The sequence below is a fragment of the Urocampus carinirostris genome, chromosome 9 (genome assembly GCF_059441175.1).
Source record: "Urocampus carinirostris isolate Australia breed hairy pipefish chromosome 9, RoL_Ucar_1.0, whole genome shotgun sequence".
Classification (NCBI taxonomy): domain Eukaryota; kingdom Metazoa; phylum Chordata; class Actinopteri; order Syngnathiformes; family Syngnathidae; genus Urocampus; species Urocampus carinirostris.
Genome location: NC_142357.1, coordinates 1992715 through 2012664, shown reverse-complemented (window position 1 = coordinate 2012664; position 19950 = coordinate 1992715). Strand labels below are relative to the sequence as shown.

Below are 19950 nucleotides of genomic sequence, written 5' to 3'. Positions count from 1 at the left end.
CAGCTTTGTTCCATCTTTGCAACATTGCTAAAATTCGTCCTATGCTGTCTCAGTCAGATGTGGAGATTATAATTCACGCGTTTGTTACTTCCCGTCTCGATTACTGTAATAAACTCCTCTCCGGTCTCCCGAAGTCCAAAATCAAAAGCCTTTAGCTGGTACAAAATGCTGCAGCGAGGCTTTTAACTAAGACAAGAAAGTTTGATCACATTACCCCGATTTTAGCTAACCTGCATTGGCTCCCGGTTAGCTTAAGATATGATTTTAAGGTTCTCTTGGTAGTATACAAAATCATGCATGGACTTGCTCCCTCATATTTTTCAGATTGCATTTCCCCCTATGTTCCGGGCTGGAGCCTTCGCTCTTAAAACGCTGGTCTACTAGTGATCCCAAGGGACAAGAGGAGATCCGCAGGATCGAGAGCGTTCTCCATCTGGTGCAGTTGAATGCTCTTCCCCCTGAGATTTGATCTGCAACCTCAATGGAAATGTTTAAATCTAAGCTTAAAACACACCTCTACTCTATAGCATATGAAAAATCTCTAATTTATGTTGATGTTGTTAATATGTGTATTATTTGCCCTCATGTAGGTTTTAGATGAGGGGATGGTGTCACAATAGTCTGTAATAATAGTTTGCAATAGTCTTTGATCTGTGCAGCTCTTTGAGACTCTGTGATTAAGGGCTATACAAATAAACATGACTTGATTTGACGAGTTTACCCAAATAATATGTTACGTTTGTTAGCCTGAGGAAAAATGCCACATCTGTTGTAGTTTTCTATGTTAGCGAAAATATATAGTCTGACTTGATCAATTTGTAAATTCATATTTGTACACATTAGGGTTAGATAAGAAACAACGGATGCTGAAAATGTACCTTTCTTTGATTTACAGTTTCACTCTCTGTCATTTGTTAATAAATTATATTTTGAGACATCAATAAAGGAGCAAGTCCGCTCATAGCTTGGCTCATAAAAAGAGTTTGGTTGCTTTTATTCTGCGTTCAACACTAAAGAAAGTAAATATGCGTAGAAGAAAACAGTACAGTGTGTCTGTTTTGTCTAACGCCTGGCAGAGTAATCATGTAGTATTCTTCCATACCATAAGCAGCAGCAGGTAGCTAATTGCCTTGTGCAAGAAGACTAGCGAATCAATGATGCATGTGTTACAAACTGAGTGATCATAAATGAAAGATTATAAAATACTTTAAGCTTTGTGTTTATTTGACTTTATTCAAGATGTTATAATATAACGTCATTCTTCAATGTTAAAAAACACTTATATTTTTAATATAATCTTTTGTAAAATATTTACTTTTTCAGCAGCTGGTGTTCCGCAGGATTTTAAATAATTGTGCCTAGGCTCAAAAAAGGTTGAAAAACAGTGATATATATATATATATATATATATATATATATATATATATATATTACATGTTACTGATATCTTATAAATAAATGCGTATTTTATACTTGGTTGGTTTTGACTATTGTGAATTTTTTTTAGAAGACAAAAACAAGGGATTACTGTATAGAGAAATAAGACAACAACCTAGTTGAAAGTCAGTATTTCATCAGCAGTTTGGAAATAGGACAGTCCTGTTACTTTCATATCATCCTTCAACAATGATGCTAGAACAAATTAGGCCTACTCACTGGCTGATGTTGGCTATGGTGTCCATCCAACTGCGAATGCGGACCTTGTTGCGTATGTTTGGAGGATCGCTGAATTCGTGCACTATCGCAATGTGATAGGGATAGGGACCCTGGAAGAGTTGACGTTCCAATGCCACGGAGTCCACCTAAAAACAAGGACCCCCCCAGAAACAAAGACCACAAAGAATACAAGCGCAATCAAACACAGCATCAAAAATAACTTGACATGAAGATTATTTCAAAGGTATTCCAATATAGATTTTTTTTCTGGATTTTACACAGAATGTGTAATGTTTCTTTCCACAATTATGCAAATACAGGACTGTCTCAGAAAATTAGAATATTGTGATAAAGTTCTTTATTTTCTGTAATGCAATTAAAAAAACAAAAATGTCATACATTCTGGATTCATTACACATCAACTGAACTATTTCAAGCCTTTTATTATTTTAATATTGCTGAATTTGGCTTACAGCTTAAGAAAACTCAAAAATCCTATCTCAAAATATTAGAATATCATGAAAAAGTATACAAGTAGGCTATTCAACTAATCACCTGAATCATCTAATTAACTCGAAACACCTTGCGAGGGTTTCCTGAGCCTTAAAAACACTCAGCTTGGTTCAGTAAACTAAATCACAAGTATGGGGAAGACTGCTGATCTGACTGCTGTCCAGAGGACCATCATTGATACCCTCCTGATGGAGGGTAAGACACAAAAAGAAATTTCTCAAAGAGCAGGCTGTTCACAGAGTGCAGTTTCAAAGCATATCCACAAAAAGTCTGTTGGAAGGGAAAAATGTGGCCGGAAACGCTGCACAACCAAGAGAGATGACCGCAGCCTTAACAAAATTGTGAAGAAGAGCCGCTTCCAGAATTTGGGGGAGCTTCAAAGACAGTGGGCTGAAGCTGGAGCCTAGGTATCAAAAGCCACAGTTCACAGACGTGTCCGGGAAATGGGCTACAATAGCCGTATTCCCATGGTCAAGCCACTTCTGAACTCAAGACAACGGAAGAAGCGTCTGACTTGGGCTATGGAGAAGAAGCACTGGACAGTTGCAGAGTGGTCCAAAGTCCTCTTTTCAGACGAAAGCAAGTTTTGCATTTCATTTGGAAGTCAAGGCGCCAGAGTCTGGAGAAAGGCTGGAGAGGAGCAAAATCCAAGTTGCTTGAAATCCAGTGTGAAGTTCCCACAGTCAGCAATGGTTTGGGGAGCCATGTCAGCTGCTGGTGTTGGTCCACTGTGTTTCATCAAGTCCAGAGTAAATGCAACTGTGCACCAGGAGATTTTAGAGCACTACATGCTTCCATCTGCTGAAAAGCTCTATGGAGATGAGGAGTTTATTTTCCAGCATGATCTGGCACCTGCCCACAGTGCCAAAACCACCAGTAACTGGTGCACTGACCATGGCATCACTGTCCTTGATTGGCCTGCTAATTCCCCTGACCTGAACCCCATCGAGAATTTGTGGGGTATAGTTAAGAAGAAGATGAAAGACACCAGACCTACAAATGCAAATGAGCTGAAGGCCGCTATCGAAGCATCCTGGGCATCAATAACACCTCAGCAATGCCACAGGCTGATGGCCTCCATGCCACGCCGGATTGATGCAGTAATCCGTGCAAAAGGATTCCCAACCAAGTACTGAGTGCATCAATGGACATTTTCAAATGTTTGATTTAGTTTTGCTGTTATAAAATTATTTTTTTACTTGGTCTGAGGAAGTATTCTAATATTTTGAGATAGGATTTTTGAGTTTTTTTCAGCTGTAAGCCAAAATCAGCAATATTCAAATAATAAAAGGCTTGAAATAGTTCAGTTGATGTGTAATGAATCCAGAATGTATGACATTTTTGTTTTTTTAATTGCATTACAGAAAATAAAGAACTTTATCACAATATTCTAATTTTCTGAGACAGTCCTGTATGGTGAAAAATATTCCACGAGCCAAGTGACTCAAGAAATTTAGTCACAAAGTAAACCCATCTGGCCTGTTTGCTGTAGAGCTGTGACGTCAGTGAAGAAACAATTTACAAATGACAAATCCCTTAACACAGTGATCCTAAAATAGCAAGGTGGGCCCTCCGGGGGGAGCAAGGTTGCGACAAGGGGGGCGCAGGTGTGTTTGACTTAAGGGAACTTTTTTTGTGGAGAATGCTTAGATAGGCATCGTGTCGTAGGTGGATGCAGTAATGGTCAAAAAAAAAGGGTGAAGAGCCAAAAAGGGGGTAACTAGCCAAAAGCACACACTGAAAGCCGCCAAAGGGGGGCTAACCGTGATCGATCAACGAAAGGCTGGCTGACCAAAACACATGCAGTGAGCAGCCAGGCTAAATGGGAAACAAGGACAAATAGGGCCAACGGCGACGGATATAAACGTTAAGTCGGCTTGGTATAAACCCAGGAACACATCAGAAATTGGGGTTCGTACACCTTTCTCATGGCCAACCTCAAGCACCTTTAGATGACTTTCAAAGCATATTTTCCATTTTTTCCTGTACCATTAAAAAATAATCTGGGGTGAATACTGTACAGAGCGACGAAAATATATACGCAATTTACATGTGCTATTTTTTTAAGCTAGTGTCTGCATTTATCAAATCGCAAATGTATTTGTTTTTTGACAAATCTCTTCCCATATAGGTGTTAGGTAAAAAAATAAAAAGTATATAGTTTTTCAGTTACACAAAGTTCTTCCCATTACAATTTACCACTCCGATTTTTGGAATGGCCCAAAATAAATGTCTACAATCAATACATAATCCATTCAGACATGAAAATAGGCAAAGACGTAGAAAGGTGAGAAGTGTGTGGAGGAATTACAGTATTTATTTGTGTAAACGTGAACCCTCATTTTTTATTAAAATCTTTTTTGTCTGACCTTTTTTTTCGGCTCAAACTAAGCATCAAAAGTGACAAACGCGGTTAAATACATGCAGCCATGATTCAAATAATTTATTGACATCTTTGAACAATACCAACATAAAATTTACAATAGATTTATTTTATGTCCTCCAAAGTCTGATTCATAATCAGATACCCTAAGGAGTATCTTTTACTTTGTACTTTTTTGCCTTTATATGTTTCAGGACGACTATTTGTTTTTTCCAATTTTTCACATTGTGTCTGGTACCATGATTAAAAATAGTGTGAAAATGAGAAACTGTTATGCTCGTTCCATACAAACAAAATACAGTACTGCCTGTACGAACTACATTGATTTTAATTTAAATGCATCACTTGAAATTCTAGATTCACTCTGGGATATCTCAACATACCCACCCACCTCAAAGCACTTTTCAGATCCACAAGTACTGGATACAATTTACCTAAGTCACCCTTTTTGACTTCAATTTGGTGAATTTGTCCTTAAGGTGAGAGATTTTCGTGCCTGCACATTTTATAGTGCCCTGTTTACGTGTAGACTCCAACTGTCCTATTTTGCCCAACCTGTAAAGGGTCATGACGCTTCAAAGGACTATGCCGTACAAACTCATGCCAGCTGCAGTTAATCATTAGGAATAAAAAAAGCAAAGCCGAGCAACCAGAAAGCTACGTCTGCAGACTTGTGTAGAACAATTTCAATTATTTACAAACACCTTACCCAAAATTAAAGCATTTTCATCCATGAAAACACAACATCAAAATTAAGCACTTTGAAAGATTTCAAGCACCTGTACATACCCTGAAAACCAGCGCCAACGCCAGGCTTGCCGATCAAAAAACACTTTATGGGAATCTGACCAGGAGCAAACGAAACACAATGAAATGATCTGCATTTATATAGCGCTTTTCAAGTCAATGACTTTCCAAAGCGCTTTACATTGTGCTTCACATTTCCCAATAGCGGCCGTGATCTGTGCAGCCATGCTTATTGGGGGTATTGGGGGTTCAGTGTCTTACCCAAGGACACTTCGGCATGTAACACGGACAAGCCGGGATTCGAACTGGGATCCCTTAATCCTAAAACGATCGCTCTACCTCCTGAGCTACTGCCGCCCTAAAAAAAACAGGCGGTTATGTGGAACTGTGACTCACACAATGAAAAACATATGAAAAGCCACAGTTGCATACCTTCAAGCAGAAATGAGGATTATGCAATTTCTGTTCATTACAATCGCTGTGAAATGTTGTGTTAATGGAATTTTACATTTTGAAAGTGCAGTGTTCCTTCAAATATGTCACAGCTCTACAGTAATCAAGCCAGATGGGTCCATTCTAAGACTAAATTTCTCGAGTGCCCCAGCTTGTAGAATATTTAGCAACATATTTTTAAAATTGTGAGGAGGAATCCTAAAACTTCAGTGGCTAATTGAAAAAATATATATTGGGAATACCTTTGAGCATTATTCCCCCCACGTTATATTCATATCGAGTTTTGGTCGCTAGCTAAGTTCAAAGTTGTAAACCTAATAAAAAGCCCAAAAGTTGTGATCATTATTGTTTTCATGAAATGAACAAAGAATGCCTTTAACGTACCAAAGCAAACATTTTGACTGAACTTGGCCGATTTACAAAAACAGTGAAAACAGGACAGGTTAATTCAAGGCTTGTACACCTTTTTCAAATTCAAGCACTATTCAAACACTTTCATGGCCAATTTTTCAATTCTTCCCGAACCTTCAAAGGAAGAAATCCAGCACTTTCAAAATAACTTTTTTTTGTTGTCTTTGAAATCTAAAATAAAGTCGCTATCTTGCTGCTAGAACATACTTGATGCTATTTTTTGTGTCAATGGGCTGCTATAAGCTGACATGAATTCTGCCATCCTGCTTCAACATGCGCAGCTTGGCTACGTCACACTTGTTTACAAATACGGAAAGGCTCTATAGGTGTTGAGTAATAACTTTGTTCAATGCAGAAGACATAAAACAAAGAAAGTACTGTATGTATAAAAACAGAAAAATCGGCCAAATTTGGACTCATTTTATTGATATTGATTGCTCCGAAGAGTAATTTGGATACAGAATTTAGACACATGGGATCTGTGTCTAAATTGCTTAAAACAGAATTGTAAATAGTTGTTTTGCATTTTATCATATTTTTTTCTAGCACTGAAGAGTTAATATTTGTAATTCAGATTTTATTGTTTTGCATCTTCAGGATTTTTGTTGTTGTTATACTTTATATCTGTTCAGTGTGTAAAAAGCTAAAATTGTTTTGTATTTTAGAATAGTTTTTTTGTAGATCTGTGAAAATTCTCATTTATATTTCATGTGTTTTTCATTAATCACCTGCATAACATATGCCATTAATAATTATTACATAATTGTCTCATGATATTGATAATATATCATAACAAATAAACTGAGCAGCAGTTTGGGAGCCGAAAGAGGCTCTTCTCAGTAAGCGATCCAAAAGGTTTTCTAAATAGAGCTGTCCTCTTGGGTGAGACCAGTAGGGGGGAGTGACGCTTCGCAAGACAACGCCATAGTAACAAGTATCCAGAGCTGGCATGTTGGCGTCATTTTTATGCACTTTTGAAGAAAATGTCTTCAACAATTGCGTGGTCTTCTAAGTCAGACTGCCAAGTAATATGGCAATGGCAACAACTTCAAGTATTTCCGAGCACTTTACCCAAAATTCAAGCATTTCCTGACCTTCAAAACACAACATTGAAATTCAAGAATTTTCAGAGATTTCAAGCGACTTGTCAACTGTTTTCTGTACCACACAGTGTTCTCGTTTGCCCGCGTCCCTGCATCCTAGATTTATTTTTGCTGGGGACCCTAACCCTAACCCATCGAGACAAATCAAAGTGCATCCCCGGGACGCAGCTTTTTTGACACGAAATTGTCATTATCATTTTTTAACAAAGATTTACCGCACTCCAAACTTTTCGTCAGGCAGATCCGCCATTGTCTTTTTGGTCTCGTGGTACAAGTTTTCGTCTGCACGCCGATCTCGAGTTCGAGTTGTGTAGTGAAAGTCTGTCTCTTTTTATAGAACCGGCTTTTTTGGCTCAATTCATTAAAGAGCCGGCTCTCAAACGGTCACTTGCTTTGATGCATTATATTACAAATGATTATGTTGTATAAAGAAGTTAAGAAAAAAAGGAAGTATAAAAGGAGAAAATGAAAAAAGACAGGTTTGTGGTGATCCCTTTTAATCAGTATATTACCAACAATAATTCAATGCAAAAAAATGAATTAATAATTTGAATAAGAAAATGTATTATTCTACTTAATTATATTTGCATGTATTTTTTCCTTCTACAGTGAACGTCCAAGCGACTTCATTTTTGAACATTTTTTTATAATAAACCTCATTCATGTCGAGTTTTTCAGTGTCTCGCAGCAAAATGTTCATTAACAATATATATGATATAAGGAAACACATGTACAATATAACATGTTAAACTACATAAAAAAACATGCTTGAAAAAAAAAACAGATTTTTTTGCATTTTGTAAGGGACAGTTTGTAAGGGCATGGAGCACACTAAATTTTGGGGACCCATAGATCTCTGTTGGGACCCATAGATTTTTGAGCATGCGAGTCCCCGGGACCCATCACTTGCACTCAGAGGTAAAATGAACACTGCCTACATGTATGCATGTACCTACCAGGTGCATAGGACGCATGTAAATGATGCGGTTGCGCTCAGGCGGCATTCGAAGAATCTGATCCAGGACCTGTTCCATGTTGAGCTTCTTACATTGTGCATAGTCGAACCTGTTGACGATAGGCGCACTCTCCACATGCATCTGCTTCAATACTCGACATCGAGTGGCTTCCACCAATTTGGGGTTGGCGGTGGGTTGGTTGTGAGAAAAGAACATACATTTGTTGCAAGTCAAACTAGTGTTGAGGTCAAATGAAAACTAATGCAGATGTGTGTGCACTACCATGAATGAACATCATCTTGGGGCAGTCTTTAAGAACCAGGTCAGTGATTCCGCAGTTGGTCAGAGTGATGCCCACAAGGTTTTTGCTCTTCAGATTCAACACCTCATAAAACAACACATTTTTTTGGAAGGTAACTGGCTTGTAGTTAATGCCTAAGCTGAGGTAAGATCTTAAGCCCAAGAAAAAGCCCTAATTTTGTTCAACAAATAGCTGGTAACTATCAAATTACATTTTTAAAGTAACCCTCCCAACTCTGTGAATGTATTAAAAATAATAGCTGACTAGGAAGGCTTTCAAGTTAAAAGAAAAAAAAAAATCAAAATACAAATTTTGAAATGATGTGCGTCCCAGAGGCTACATACTAAAATAAGCTAAACACATTGCTATTACAACCATTTATATAAAATCAGGCTTCACTAAGCTCAAATTCAAAACCTGTGTCAAATGTGATACCAAGTGGTTCAACATGAAATACTTCAGGTTTAAAACAAAAATGCTCACGTCACTTGATAAATACTTTTGAAAAAAACCTAAGTTTATCTGAAAAAAAATCTGTCAGTGGCAGAAAATTTTGCTCATCTTAAGATGTTTTAACTGGTTTCAGATCAAAGCGGCGCCGCCGCAAGCGGCAGCCTTTCCAGCAGCTCCAGGTTATTTCGCACTTTTTGTGATTTATTGTTTTAAGTGTCTGCTTCTATCTTTGGTGTTTTTCGTCCCGTTTGACAACTACACTTTGGATTACTTTCTATCCTATCGTTATGGGTTTTAACGCACAAAAATGTGTTTATTCGAGGAATCAACTCCTTGCCCTGAAGAATTCTCGTGCCGGCGTGATGAGGGGGCCCTATCTTGGATGGAGAGCCGGAGCTGTCTAAGCGGCTAGCGGCGTTATAAGTCTTCGGTACCGTCCATAATCATGGTAAATGTGAACTCTACCAAATAGGACCGACGAACTGGCTGTGCTGGTGAAAAACATCAAAGCGCACAGGGAGTGCAGTTTGCTGTGTTTTACGGAAACGTGGCTCACGTCTAGCTTCCCGGACGCTAACGTCGAGCTTCAGCGCTGTTAGACAGACACAAAAGCCTGCGGGAAGCGGAGAAGAGGTGTACTTGCTAACACGAGGTGGTGTATCCCTAGGCACAAAGATTTCCATCTGGTAGGGGGACAACGTTACTTTTGGACTAGCGTGTGACGTCATCCACTCCCCTGTGGCCAAACTACAACAAAGCACCCCGAGGCATCCTGTTAATCTGTTAATAAACAACAAAGGAGACTGCTGGAAGTGTAAATTTCCCTACGGATATGAATAAAGTATCTATCTATATAATAAAATAAGTCATCCTTAAGAGTTTCAAAAGCCAATTTGATGGAACTTATCTATTTCAAAACAAATAAAAAGGAAAATAACATGAGTATATCTGAATGTATATTCATTCATAAATGAGAAAAATTGGATGTGTCTCCAGGCTCCCCTGGCCAATTTTTTTAACCCAATGCCTGCTTATCAAAAAGGTTGCCCTTCCCCGCTCTAAGCTTTATATATATATATATATATATATATATATATATAAAATATTATATCGGATTCTTATGTAAGGTCCTTTTTTTTTTACCTGTATATGGTCATCTTCTGTCACTGGGTCTGAGGTACTGGTTGACTTGTCAACCATTCTTTTCCTCCTTGTTGATACCCAAGGCTTAATTCTTGGAAGAGCTATCAAACATGAATAAAACAATGTTAACAAAAACAAAGTATCATTGCCCTCCACAACATGATTTTGTTTCTAATCACAAAAAAGCCTGAACTAAGGGGATCTAGGTAAATGGTCAGGAACCAGCGGGACGTGGATCGGTACCAGGGCGTGGACTGTTTGCTACCGGGCTACACAGAAAAAAAAAGAAGAAAAAAACGTGGGTAAATCCTTTTTGCTTATACTGTATTTATTTGTGTATGCACATTTTTTTTAACCTAAAAAATAAACCCAGAGTTTAGATGTTCTTTATATATGGGGTTTTATGATAGTACCGTACGTCACAAAAGTGAGTACACACCTCACATTTCTGCAGAGATTTCATTATATTTTTTATTAGAACGTCATTGAAAAAGAAATCGCTTTGACACAATGAAAAGAAGTCTGTTAACAAAGGCCATGGCTTCCTGGAAAGATATCTTCTGGTCTGATGAGACAAATATTAATTTATTTAGCTCAAAAAGGGTGTGAAGCATGTTTGGCGGCAACCAGATAAGGAGTACAAACATGTGTGTCATGCCTAAAGTCAAGCATGGTGTTGGGAATGTCATGTTTTGGGGCTGCATGAGTGCAACTGGAGTTGGGAGTTGCATTTCATAGATGAAAACATGTGCTGTGTACTCTTTTTACTTGAGCAAGGAATGATCCCCTCTCTCCAGAAACTGGGTCGCAGAGCAATGTTCCAGCCTGACAATGATGCCAAATACACCTCTAAGAAGGCCAAGGCTTTTTTTAAAGGGGCTAAGGGTAAAGGGGATAGACTGGCCAAGCATGTCTTCAGTTCTAAACCCAATAGAACATCTTTGGGACATCCTCAAGCGGAAGGTGGAGAAGCACAAGCTCTCAAATATACTCCAACTCTGTCATGTTGTCATGGAAGAGTGGAAGAGCATTCCTTTGTCAATTTGTGAGGCTCTGGTGAAATCCATGGCCAGGAGGATCAAGGTGGTTCTGCAAAATCATGGTAGCCACACAAAATATTGAACTTCAGGAACTTTTACTTTAAGGTGTACTCACTTTTGTTACCAGGGGTTTAGCTACTAATGGCTATAGTTTTAGTTTTTTGATGAGATAAATATATTTACAAAGCTATACACGCTTTCCACAGAATATCTTTCATTGTGTCAAAGTGATGTTTCTTCGGTGTGGTTCAATTAAACATAATAAAAAAAAAATCTTTGCAGAAATATGTACTCACTTTTATGACATACTGACGATGACTGTATTCCAGCAATGATTGATCAGTCCACAATTACCGCTGACCACGTTTGCTCAGCATTGACTTAAACGGGAATCGAACCCAGATAGTGGTGGTAGGAGTGTCCATTCCTAACCATTGGGCATTATATTTTATCTCATGATTACACTGTTTTTACTCAGGGTGCCTAGTCGGACAACCTGGGTTTGCATACATTTTTCATGGGCAAGCACTTTTTAAGGACTTTCCAAGGCAATTTTTCAATTTCTCAAGTACCGTTAAAAGACAAACCCTTTGCGAATCATGTCTCAAGCAGATCTACAATTATATCTGCAATCCACATATGCGATTTTTAATTTTGGGTGTGCCGTCAAGACAAATGATTTTAGATCTTGGGTAAATTGCAAATATATTTGTGGATTTAAACAATACGTGTGTAAATATTATTGATAGAAATCTCTTCCCATATAGGTGTTGGACAAAATGACTGAATGAATGTAATATGTAGCATACATTTTCCATTTTCAGTTGCAGGAAGTTCTGCCCATTACAAATAACCACTGGGAAACGCTTCCTTCATTTTTAGAATAGCCCAAAATGTATCCATAATTCTTTTACTAACACATATTTCATAGTGTCCTGTTTAAGTGTAGCATGCACCTATCTTGAGCGTGACCTATAGGTGGTGATGACATGTCACAGGACAATGCCATACAAATTACATCAGCTGCTGTTAATCACGAGGGAAAAAAATGCAATGACAAAGCGAAGCCATCAGAGAGCAGTATCGGGGTCATTTTGAGGGGCATAATTGTTGGCAGCAATTTCAAGCATTTACAAGCACTTCACCTAAAATTCAAGCACTTTTCAATCCTTGAAAAAACACAATGTTAAAATTGAAGTATTTTCAAGGATTTCAAGAACCTGTAAATCGTGGTACCGTGATTATAAAATGGGTGATACAGAGATAAAATATAATACCATTTTCTATGTCATCTGGATCCCTAGAAGCCTAGTGTTTACACAAGGGATTAAGGCATAATACGATTATTGTTAATATTGTTAATGTTATTAGTGGGCTGGACCGCAAGAATATGAAACCAGTCCCTGATACAGAAAGTTGCGGACCACTGATCCAGAGGCTAGACCTTTTTCAGGTATTGTTATAATTACCTGTCTCGGGCATTAAAGATTCAGAAGACGTCCGGGTGCAAGACCTGGTCAAAGGTCGCCTAGGAATGGATTCAACACTGTCCATTATTCTCTTACAATCTAATCGCTGCTCAACAGGTGTTCGTCTATGCCTCTGACCAGCTGGATGCCCAGTAGTCATGTTTTCAACAGATTCTCGGTATTCCAAATGTGATGCACCAGTACCAGAGGTTCGCCTTGTGCCTCTGTCACCAGCATGTGTCCCAGATTGATTTTCTGTGTTCCCATTAGTCCTGTCCCTTGTGGCATCCACTCTGTCATGGCCAGGGGCTTCCCCAGGGTCCATCATGCCCACACATTGGTTCGCTGTTCTTCTTGCTGCCCCGCTGATACCAACGCATTGCGCTGGCCTCTCTGAGACCTCCCTTGTATCTGTGCTAACTGCTTTACATGTTCTACGACTGCTCTCTGAGGCAGCCTTCATGTCTGCCTTGATCTGTTCACTTGTCACTTGACAGCTTTTTTCACAACGGCCGTCCAATGCAGGAAGTTTTACACAATTCTCCAAAACTGACGCTGAAGTAGGCATGTTCTTGGTCCGCCGTAAAGGAGTCTTTCCTTTACCTGGAAGCCAAATGACACATTAAGATTATGGTTTGTTTTTATTTTCAAATGTGTAGCTGCAACAATGTACGGTGAGCAATCTGTATTGTGGATACACCTTCTGTGCAGGAAATAGGTTGCTGCGAAAAAGAGGTTGCTGGAGTTAGTCTTGAAACTAGACCCTCTTCTTCCTCCTCGCTGTCTGAGTCAGACAGGACTAGCGATTGCTTTGGAATGGCAGCAGGTGGTCTACATTGCTGAACCAAACCACTGGGACCTGGGAAATGCATAACAAGTGATATAGGCCAGTAGATAAGTTTATAGTTTAGTCCAGTGGTTGGCAACCACCAGGTTGCTGACCTCATTTGCACAGCATTGGATGCAGCGGGAATGGAACCTGGATCGTGGCGGTAAGAGCGCCGATCCTAGACACAAGCTCGCTAGGATTGTAGATGTCGAAGCAAAAGGCAGTGGTTTTATCACATTGTCACACTATCTTTACTCACTGTCAGTTGTACAACGTTGTTTTGGCTAAACACTTTCCAATAATGTAATGTAGCATTATGGGAACGAGTTTAGCCTAAACAATGCTGTATAACGATTGACAAATTTTGTGCACCTTCAAGAAAAAAACACGGGACAGAATGATATTGCGTGTAAAAATAGTGTGATGACAAGATAAAATCAAATGCCTTTTCTTATGTCATCTAGATCCATAGTGGTCTAATGATAACATAGTTGATTTAGGTTTATTATCATTATTGTTACCGTATTTCTCGGACTATAGGTTTCAGTTTTTTTTCATAGTTCGGCCGGGGGTGCGACTTATACTCGGGTGAGATTTAGATTTATAAAATTTTAACACATTATTACTCGGTATATCCTTTTACATGGTCTTTTCACACTAAACAGGAAGTTCTCCGCAAACGTCACTAAAATTTGCATTTCATTTTTGGGGAATGTAATAAAACAGTAAAGCGTGGTACTTTACCATCACGACACGTTCAGAATATGTCGCAAGAGGTGTCATTGTTCCAAAGTAAATGTTTTCAACTTGCTCTTAAGGGATTTACTGTTCTATTACATTCCCCCCCAAAAAAACGATATACGTAGTCGTTTTAGTGCAAGCGCACAAGTGACGTATGCACGCTCCTGCTTGGGGGGACATTTCCTGCAGGAGGACACAGGAAAGTTATAAGAACAACTGAACTAAAATAATTTCTGAGGTGCGCTTTTTTGTTTTTTGGGTCTGGGTAACCAGAGTGCCTCCTAAGTACAGCTGAGGTGCCCGCAGACCTGTTCTGAAACTAGCTCATCAGTGCTGGGTCATTGTGATTTTCTAGTGAAAATATTTTTTTTCGTGGTTGAAAGAAAACATAGTAATAACACAGTAACAACATAATAATATCATGATATGTTGTTTTTAGAGAAATGCATATCAAAGTGGGTGCCATTTGCGCTAAATGGTAACAAAAAGTAACTCTCGGCTTAAAACAGGTTGGAGACCCCTGGTTTAGACAGTACTTGAAACAGTTCTTCGCTTACTCTCACCATTTTCATTTTACATTAACAAAAATATACGCAGGAGCGAGCATGAAATTACTAACTGCTAAATCCTAGATCCAGACATACCTGTGAAACAAGAAAACTGATAATGTTGATAGGTCTGTGGTAGAAAACCGTGAGTGTGATTAAACAATAGCGTAAAAACTGTAGTTAACTGGTTTTAGGGAGACTAGTTCAGGTGGAGACTGATATATTAGCTCTTATCATAACAAGAGATCGTCAATCAAGCGCGTGTGTTTGTGATTTAGAAAGTGAAAGTGGAAGGAATTAGCTGTTACCATTACATCAGTTTGTCAATCTGGCTCTAAAACAGGAGCGCCCACACTTTTCAATTCGCGAGCTCCGTAGAAATTTTGATCCACTTTTTGTTTTAGGTACATTTAAATAATGTTGGCTTTATTGACATCTTTATTTCTAGCCATCTACTCATTGTGGAAAAATATCAGGGAGCTATTCAAGTCTTATACAAGTTGCTGCTAAGCCCAATTATATTTCCTGTACTGTTAGTTTTTGGTATAAGTAAAAGATTAGTCATGTTATTTGTGTTGAAATTCTAATTTACTGTAAAGGTTTCAGGGAGCTATTATATTTTTATGTACTTTATAGGATTTGCTGCTAGGCTTAATTTTATTTCCTGCAGTCTTTGGTTACAGTAAAAGATAAGTCATGTTAGTTGTGTTGAAATCCTAGTTTCTTTACTGTAAAGGGTATCAGAAAGCCATTGAAGTTTAATTTGAATTTCTAACAAATATTCTTTGTTTCTTTTGGCCTTGAAAACTCCATATCAGTTTATTATGAGTGTGTCCAATATGAAAAACAGAATAAACTCATCACAATGCAAAAAAACAAAGGGAATTAAACCCAAATCAATTATTTGATAGACAGTAATGCCTAATTTTAAAAGAACAAACAAAAAAGGGCACACTGAAACCTGCTTGCTCTTCATCACCATCAGGAGGGTGCAATGAACCTGCAGGATGAGTCAACTCAGCATCCTCCCCACAATGGACAACCTCTTTCATTTCCATTTCAGCCTCTTCCTGCATGTTCACCTGCTCATCCTCGATCCCGTTAACCTCTCCTGTAGTAATGACAATCAAGTAAATCGTCATTGTTGAGCTTGTAAACCAAGGGTCAGCATTTACAGCTATCTTCATGAGTACAAATGGCTTGGAGATAAAATACAACCTGTTCAGTACTTCAATTTACTGCTTCTTAGGGTTATGGTTAGGGTCTTAAAGGATATGGGGTATGGTCCAGTATGTTTAGAACACAATTTTCACTACAGTTTCTAGTCAGACCCAATAGTGGCTGTAAATCTCTAACTACCGTAAAATCCGGACTATAGAGCGCACCTGATTATAAGCCGCACCCACCACATCTTAAGAGGATGACCGCTTTTGTACTTACACAAGCCGCACCTGTATATAAGCCGCATGCGCCCACATTAAAACATGTAACACAATCACAAAATTAACCCAAACCCTACTTTGAGTCCCGCGATTTTTACTGAACATAAAGTGCACAGTTAAAAAAACCACAGCTGGCAAAATGAACGGAAAATTATACCGGTAGTTAGAATTTGATGCAGACCTGCACAGTCCAGGTCCCGTTAAAAGTAATCCAAAGAAAAAAAGTGTATATTTCCAAAGGTAAGGGTGGGGAAAATATATATCCACCTTTGTCTGCCGTGTCCACACACACTCACCTTTACCGGTCCCTACTTCCCGTCATCCCCCACGTCTGTTACGCCCCTTCTTTTTAATTGGTCAGTGCAAGACTTATCAGAATAAGTGTCCAAAATAAATACAAATAAATACATTACAAAAATATACAGTTGCAAATACATATTATACATGGTTACACATATTTACAAAGAAAGACGGTACACCGAGAGAGTTTTCAAAGCTTTAATAATAATATTATAACTTTCATCCCAAACCGTGCCTGTGAAGGGTGGCAAAACGCTACTAACAAGACGCTCGCAATACGGTTAAAGTGCCTGTTAAAATAAATACACTGTTCATATAGATATCACGGTAAAACATTCTCATCTTCCTCCCTACAACTGACTTCATCCAAGTTGAGCTCCTTATGTATGGAGAAGAGACTTTGTCTTACAGGCTATGTCCCACGCTCCCTTATTCAAAAACACGCTAGCAACACGCTCGCAAGGTTAAGTTTGCGTGCAGTAGCTCTGTTTCCTCCTTTATCGGACTGCTCGATTACGTATAGCTTGTAAGGTGCGTCATGTGCCTTAAACTCGAGCGCTGCTGGCGGCTGTTAGAAAAATTACATAAATTGGCCGCATCACTGAATAAGCCGCAGGGTTGAACGTTTGGGAAAAAAGTAGCGGCTTATAGTCCGGAATTTACGCTAATCCTTTGTATGGAAACTCAGACAATCAAGGTTCATAGTTAGGACATGGTATGACAGAACCAGCTTTAACCCCAAAAAAACATTTAACCCAGAAGTTCTTGCCAAGGACGTAGAGTAATTTGATTTGGTGAGCGGTAGGAATGAGCAAAGCTATACACAGCGGCACACACTCTTTCTCCTTTGCCCAGCGCCATCTGCACTGCAGGTAAACACGTCGGTGTCCACGATTGCAGTATTTTGTGACTTTTTTTTAAAAGAACCTTGCTTGCACCTTGTTTTGAAACCATTATTTAGGACAAAAATGACAGTCAAAATGAGCCTCAACACTCTAGTAACTGTGGGAAGATGACCAATTTTAAGTGGTATATTTATAATGATATGGGTCACAGGCTCTGGGATTATTAGTAATTCACAAATTTGATCAAATCATCAAACGTCACATGGTGAAATTAAATGTGCCAAAGAATTAGCTTCTCTCTCTCTCGCTCCATTCTTTTTTATTTATTTTTCTTTTATGGCTCTTTGGGTCAAAAACTGTCCCGACCCCTGTTGTAAATCATACATTCCGGAGGACAGAGAGCACCTAATTAAAAGCCGCATGCTCAAGTTTAAGGAAAAAACTACATTTTGTCTTTGTATAAGGTAAACTTTATTTTAAGAAGCAGGCCTAAACAGCCATAAAAATGAACAAATTCTGGTCCCCATTTTAGGCACAGCGCACAACAAGCGCGGACTGCATAGGGAACTTGGTGTTGAAGCCTTTGGCAGCAAAACAACCAGTGCACTCCGAGTAGCGCGGCGCGACGACAGGCGGCCGTCCGCGCGACCCCCGTAACTGTGTCGGTGTCATGCATATCGCGCCCGAAAGTACCCGCGCCGCGGGTTAGGGGCTCGCTCCCGGGAGCGATTGAACGGCACCCGCGGTGTGGCGCATGTAAAAGCCCTGTCTCCGATCGTCCCGGGCGGACGTAAAACCGCCCAGCTGTACGACTCTTAGCGGTGGATCACTCGGCTCGTGCGTCGATGAAGAACGCAGTTTTAGCTGCGAGAACTAATGTGATTTGCAGCTGCGATTGGCTGGCAACCAGTTCAGGGTGTCCCCTACCCACTATCCGGGGATGGCTGGGATGGGCTCCAGCCCCCCGCAATCCTAATAAGGATAAAAGGTGCAGATAATGAGATGAGATCTTTTTTTTTTTTTTTTCAAGTGGCGTCGCTACTTGGCAGATTTTCACTTTTAGCGGGTGGTTTTGGTCCCCATTAACCGGGTCTAAAAAATAATAATTAAAAAAAAAAAATATATATATATATATATATATATATATATATATATATATATATATATTTTTTCTCTTTTTTTTTCTTTTTGAAGGGTCGTAGCTACTTCACGGAATTTTACTTATCGCAGGTGGTTTTGGTCCCCATTAACCGCGATAACCGAGGTCCCACTGTATATATATATATATATATATATATATATATATATATATATATAAATGAAGATTGATTTCAAACACGGTTTCTGAAAAGTGAGAAATGTTGATGCCAATAGATTTATGAAAAAAAATCATTATCCGATGATTCAACAAATTGTTGAATAGTCGCTAGTTGCTGCCTAATTTTGTTTTACATTGATAATGGTAGCTAAAAATAGACTAATTTAACTCAAAAGGCATCGTCATTCTTTCCCGACCTCAAAATGTTATTTTGTATTTAGAGCACATGCGCTGTGGAAACAGACAGCTCTCTGTTTTTCCCGCTGGTGCCACACAAAAATAAAAAATTGAATAAGACACATTGTATTTAAAGCCACAGTGTTTACAATGTAGCAAAAGAGTTGCATCATGCAGTCCGGAATTTGTGGTATTTTTTTCTGCTGCTGAACATACTTGAATGCTGATGGCACCTACCATTGTTTTGCTGTCTTTGAATATTGTAAGCAGGTGGAGGTGGCGGAGGAGGAGGAGGGTGCGGCAGAGGAGGCGGAGGCGGTGGCAAATTGGCTTCATTGTTGTTGTGGTGGTGGTGATTGTTGTTATTGTTGTTGTCATTGTTAGAGTTTTGGTTGCTAACCAGAGCAGATGACACACCAATACCCGTTCCTGCACTGAGGCCCACACGTGCACAGCCCTGATCGACACCAGAAACAATAAACATAAGCAATGCAAGAGCATTTAATCAATGAGGCAAAAGGTTCACATTCATTCATTCATTCATTTTTCTAACGCTCATCCTCAAGAGTCGGAGAGGTTCTGAGTCAACCCAACCCTAATATGTGCAGTGTACAGGGGACAATTGCAGGGGAAAAAAAGTCATAAAAATATTTTTTTTAATTACTAATCAAAGTCAGTTGTAATTTAGCAGGGGTGCAATAAGTTTTTTGATAATTGATTGATCTGTCAATTACCAGCTCGGGAGCCTTGGGGTAGGGCCCCCGCCTCGACAATGGCAGGTCGCTGGTTCACCACTCGGTCGAGTCATACCTGGGACTTGTAACATTGGTAACCATTGCCTACCTGCTTGGCACTCGGCATTAGGGGTTGGAATTGGGACAGGTGTTGTGACATATCAGTGGGGTAAAACCATCGTCGCATCATTTAAATGGTTAATTGACTGCATTCATATAGCGCTTTAGAAGTCACTGAAAACCTCCCAAAGCTCTTTACAATGTGCTTTACACTTACCAATACACACTTATTTACCCTACAAAGTCACGTGTGTGTGTGTGTATGGGTAAGTGTGAAGCAAAAAATAGCACCCACACATTTGGGCTGACGATTAACGAATTTTGAAAT

General features: G+C 39.2%; 1 protein-coding gene across 3 annotated transcripts in view; it reads right to left on the bottom strand.

Annotated features, from left to right (window-relative positions):
* The window catches only part of fbxo38 (F-box protein 38), a 61708-nt gene that overhangs the window by 17617 nt on the left and 24141 nt on the right, over window positions 1-19950 (bottom strand). For all 3 annotated transcript variants that reach the window (XM_088344159.1, XM_088344160.1, XM_088344161.1), the window contains exons 12-19: window positions 19066-19285; window positions 15708-15857; window positions 13329-13487; window positions 12629-13231; window positions 10120-10220; window positions 8505-8607; window positions 8223-8389; window positions 1657-1802 (exon numbers count right to left, since the gene is read on the bottom strand). In XM_088344159.1, coding sequence (XP_088200285.1) covers window positions 1657-1802; window positions 8223-8389; window positions 8505-8607; window positions 10120-10220; window positions 12629-13231; window positions 13329-13487; window positions 15708-15857; window positions 19066-19285 — 1649 coding nt within the window. The remainder of the gene's footprint in view (window positions 1-1656; window positions 1803-8222; window positions 8390-8504; window positions 8608-10119; window positions 10221-12628; window positions 13232-13328; window positions 13488-15707; window positions 15858-19065; window positions 19286-19950) is intronic.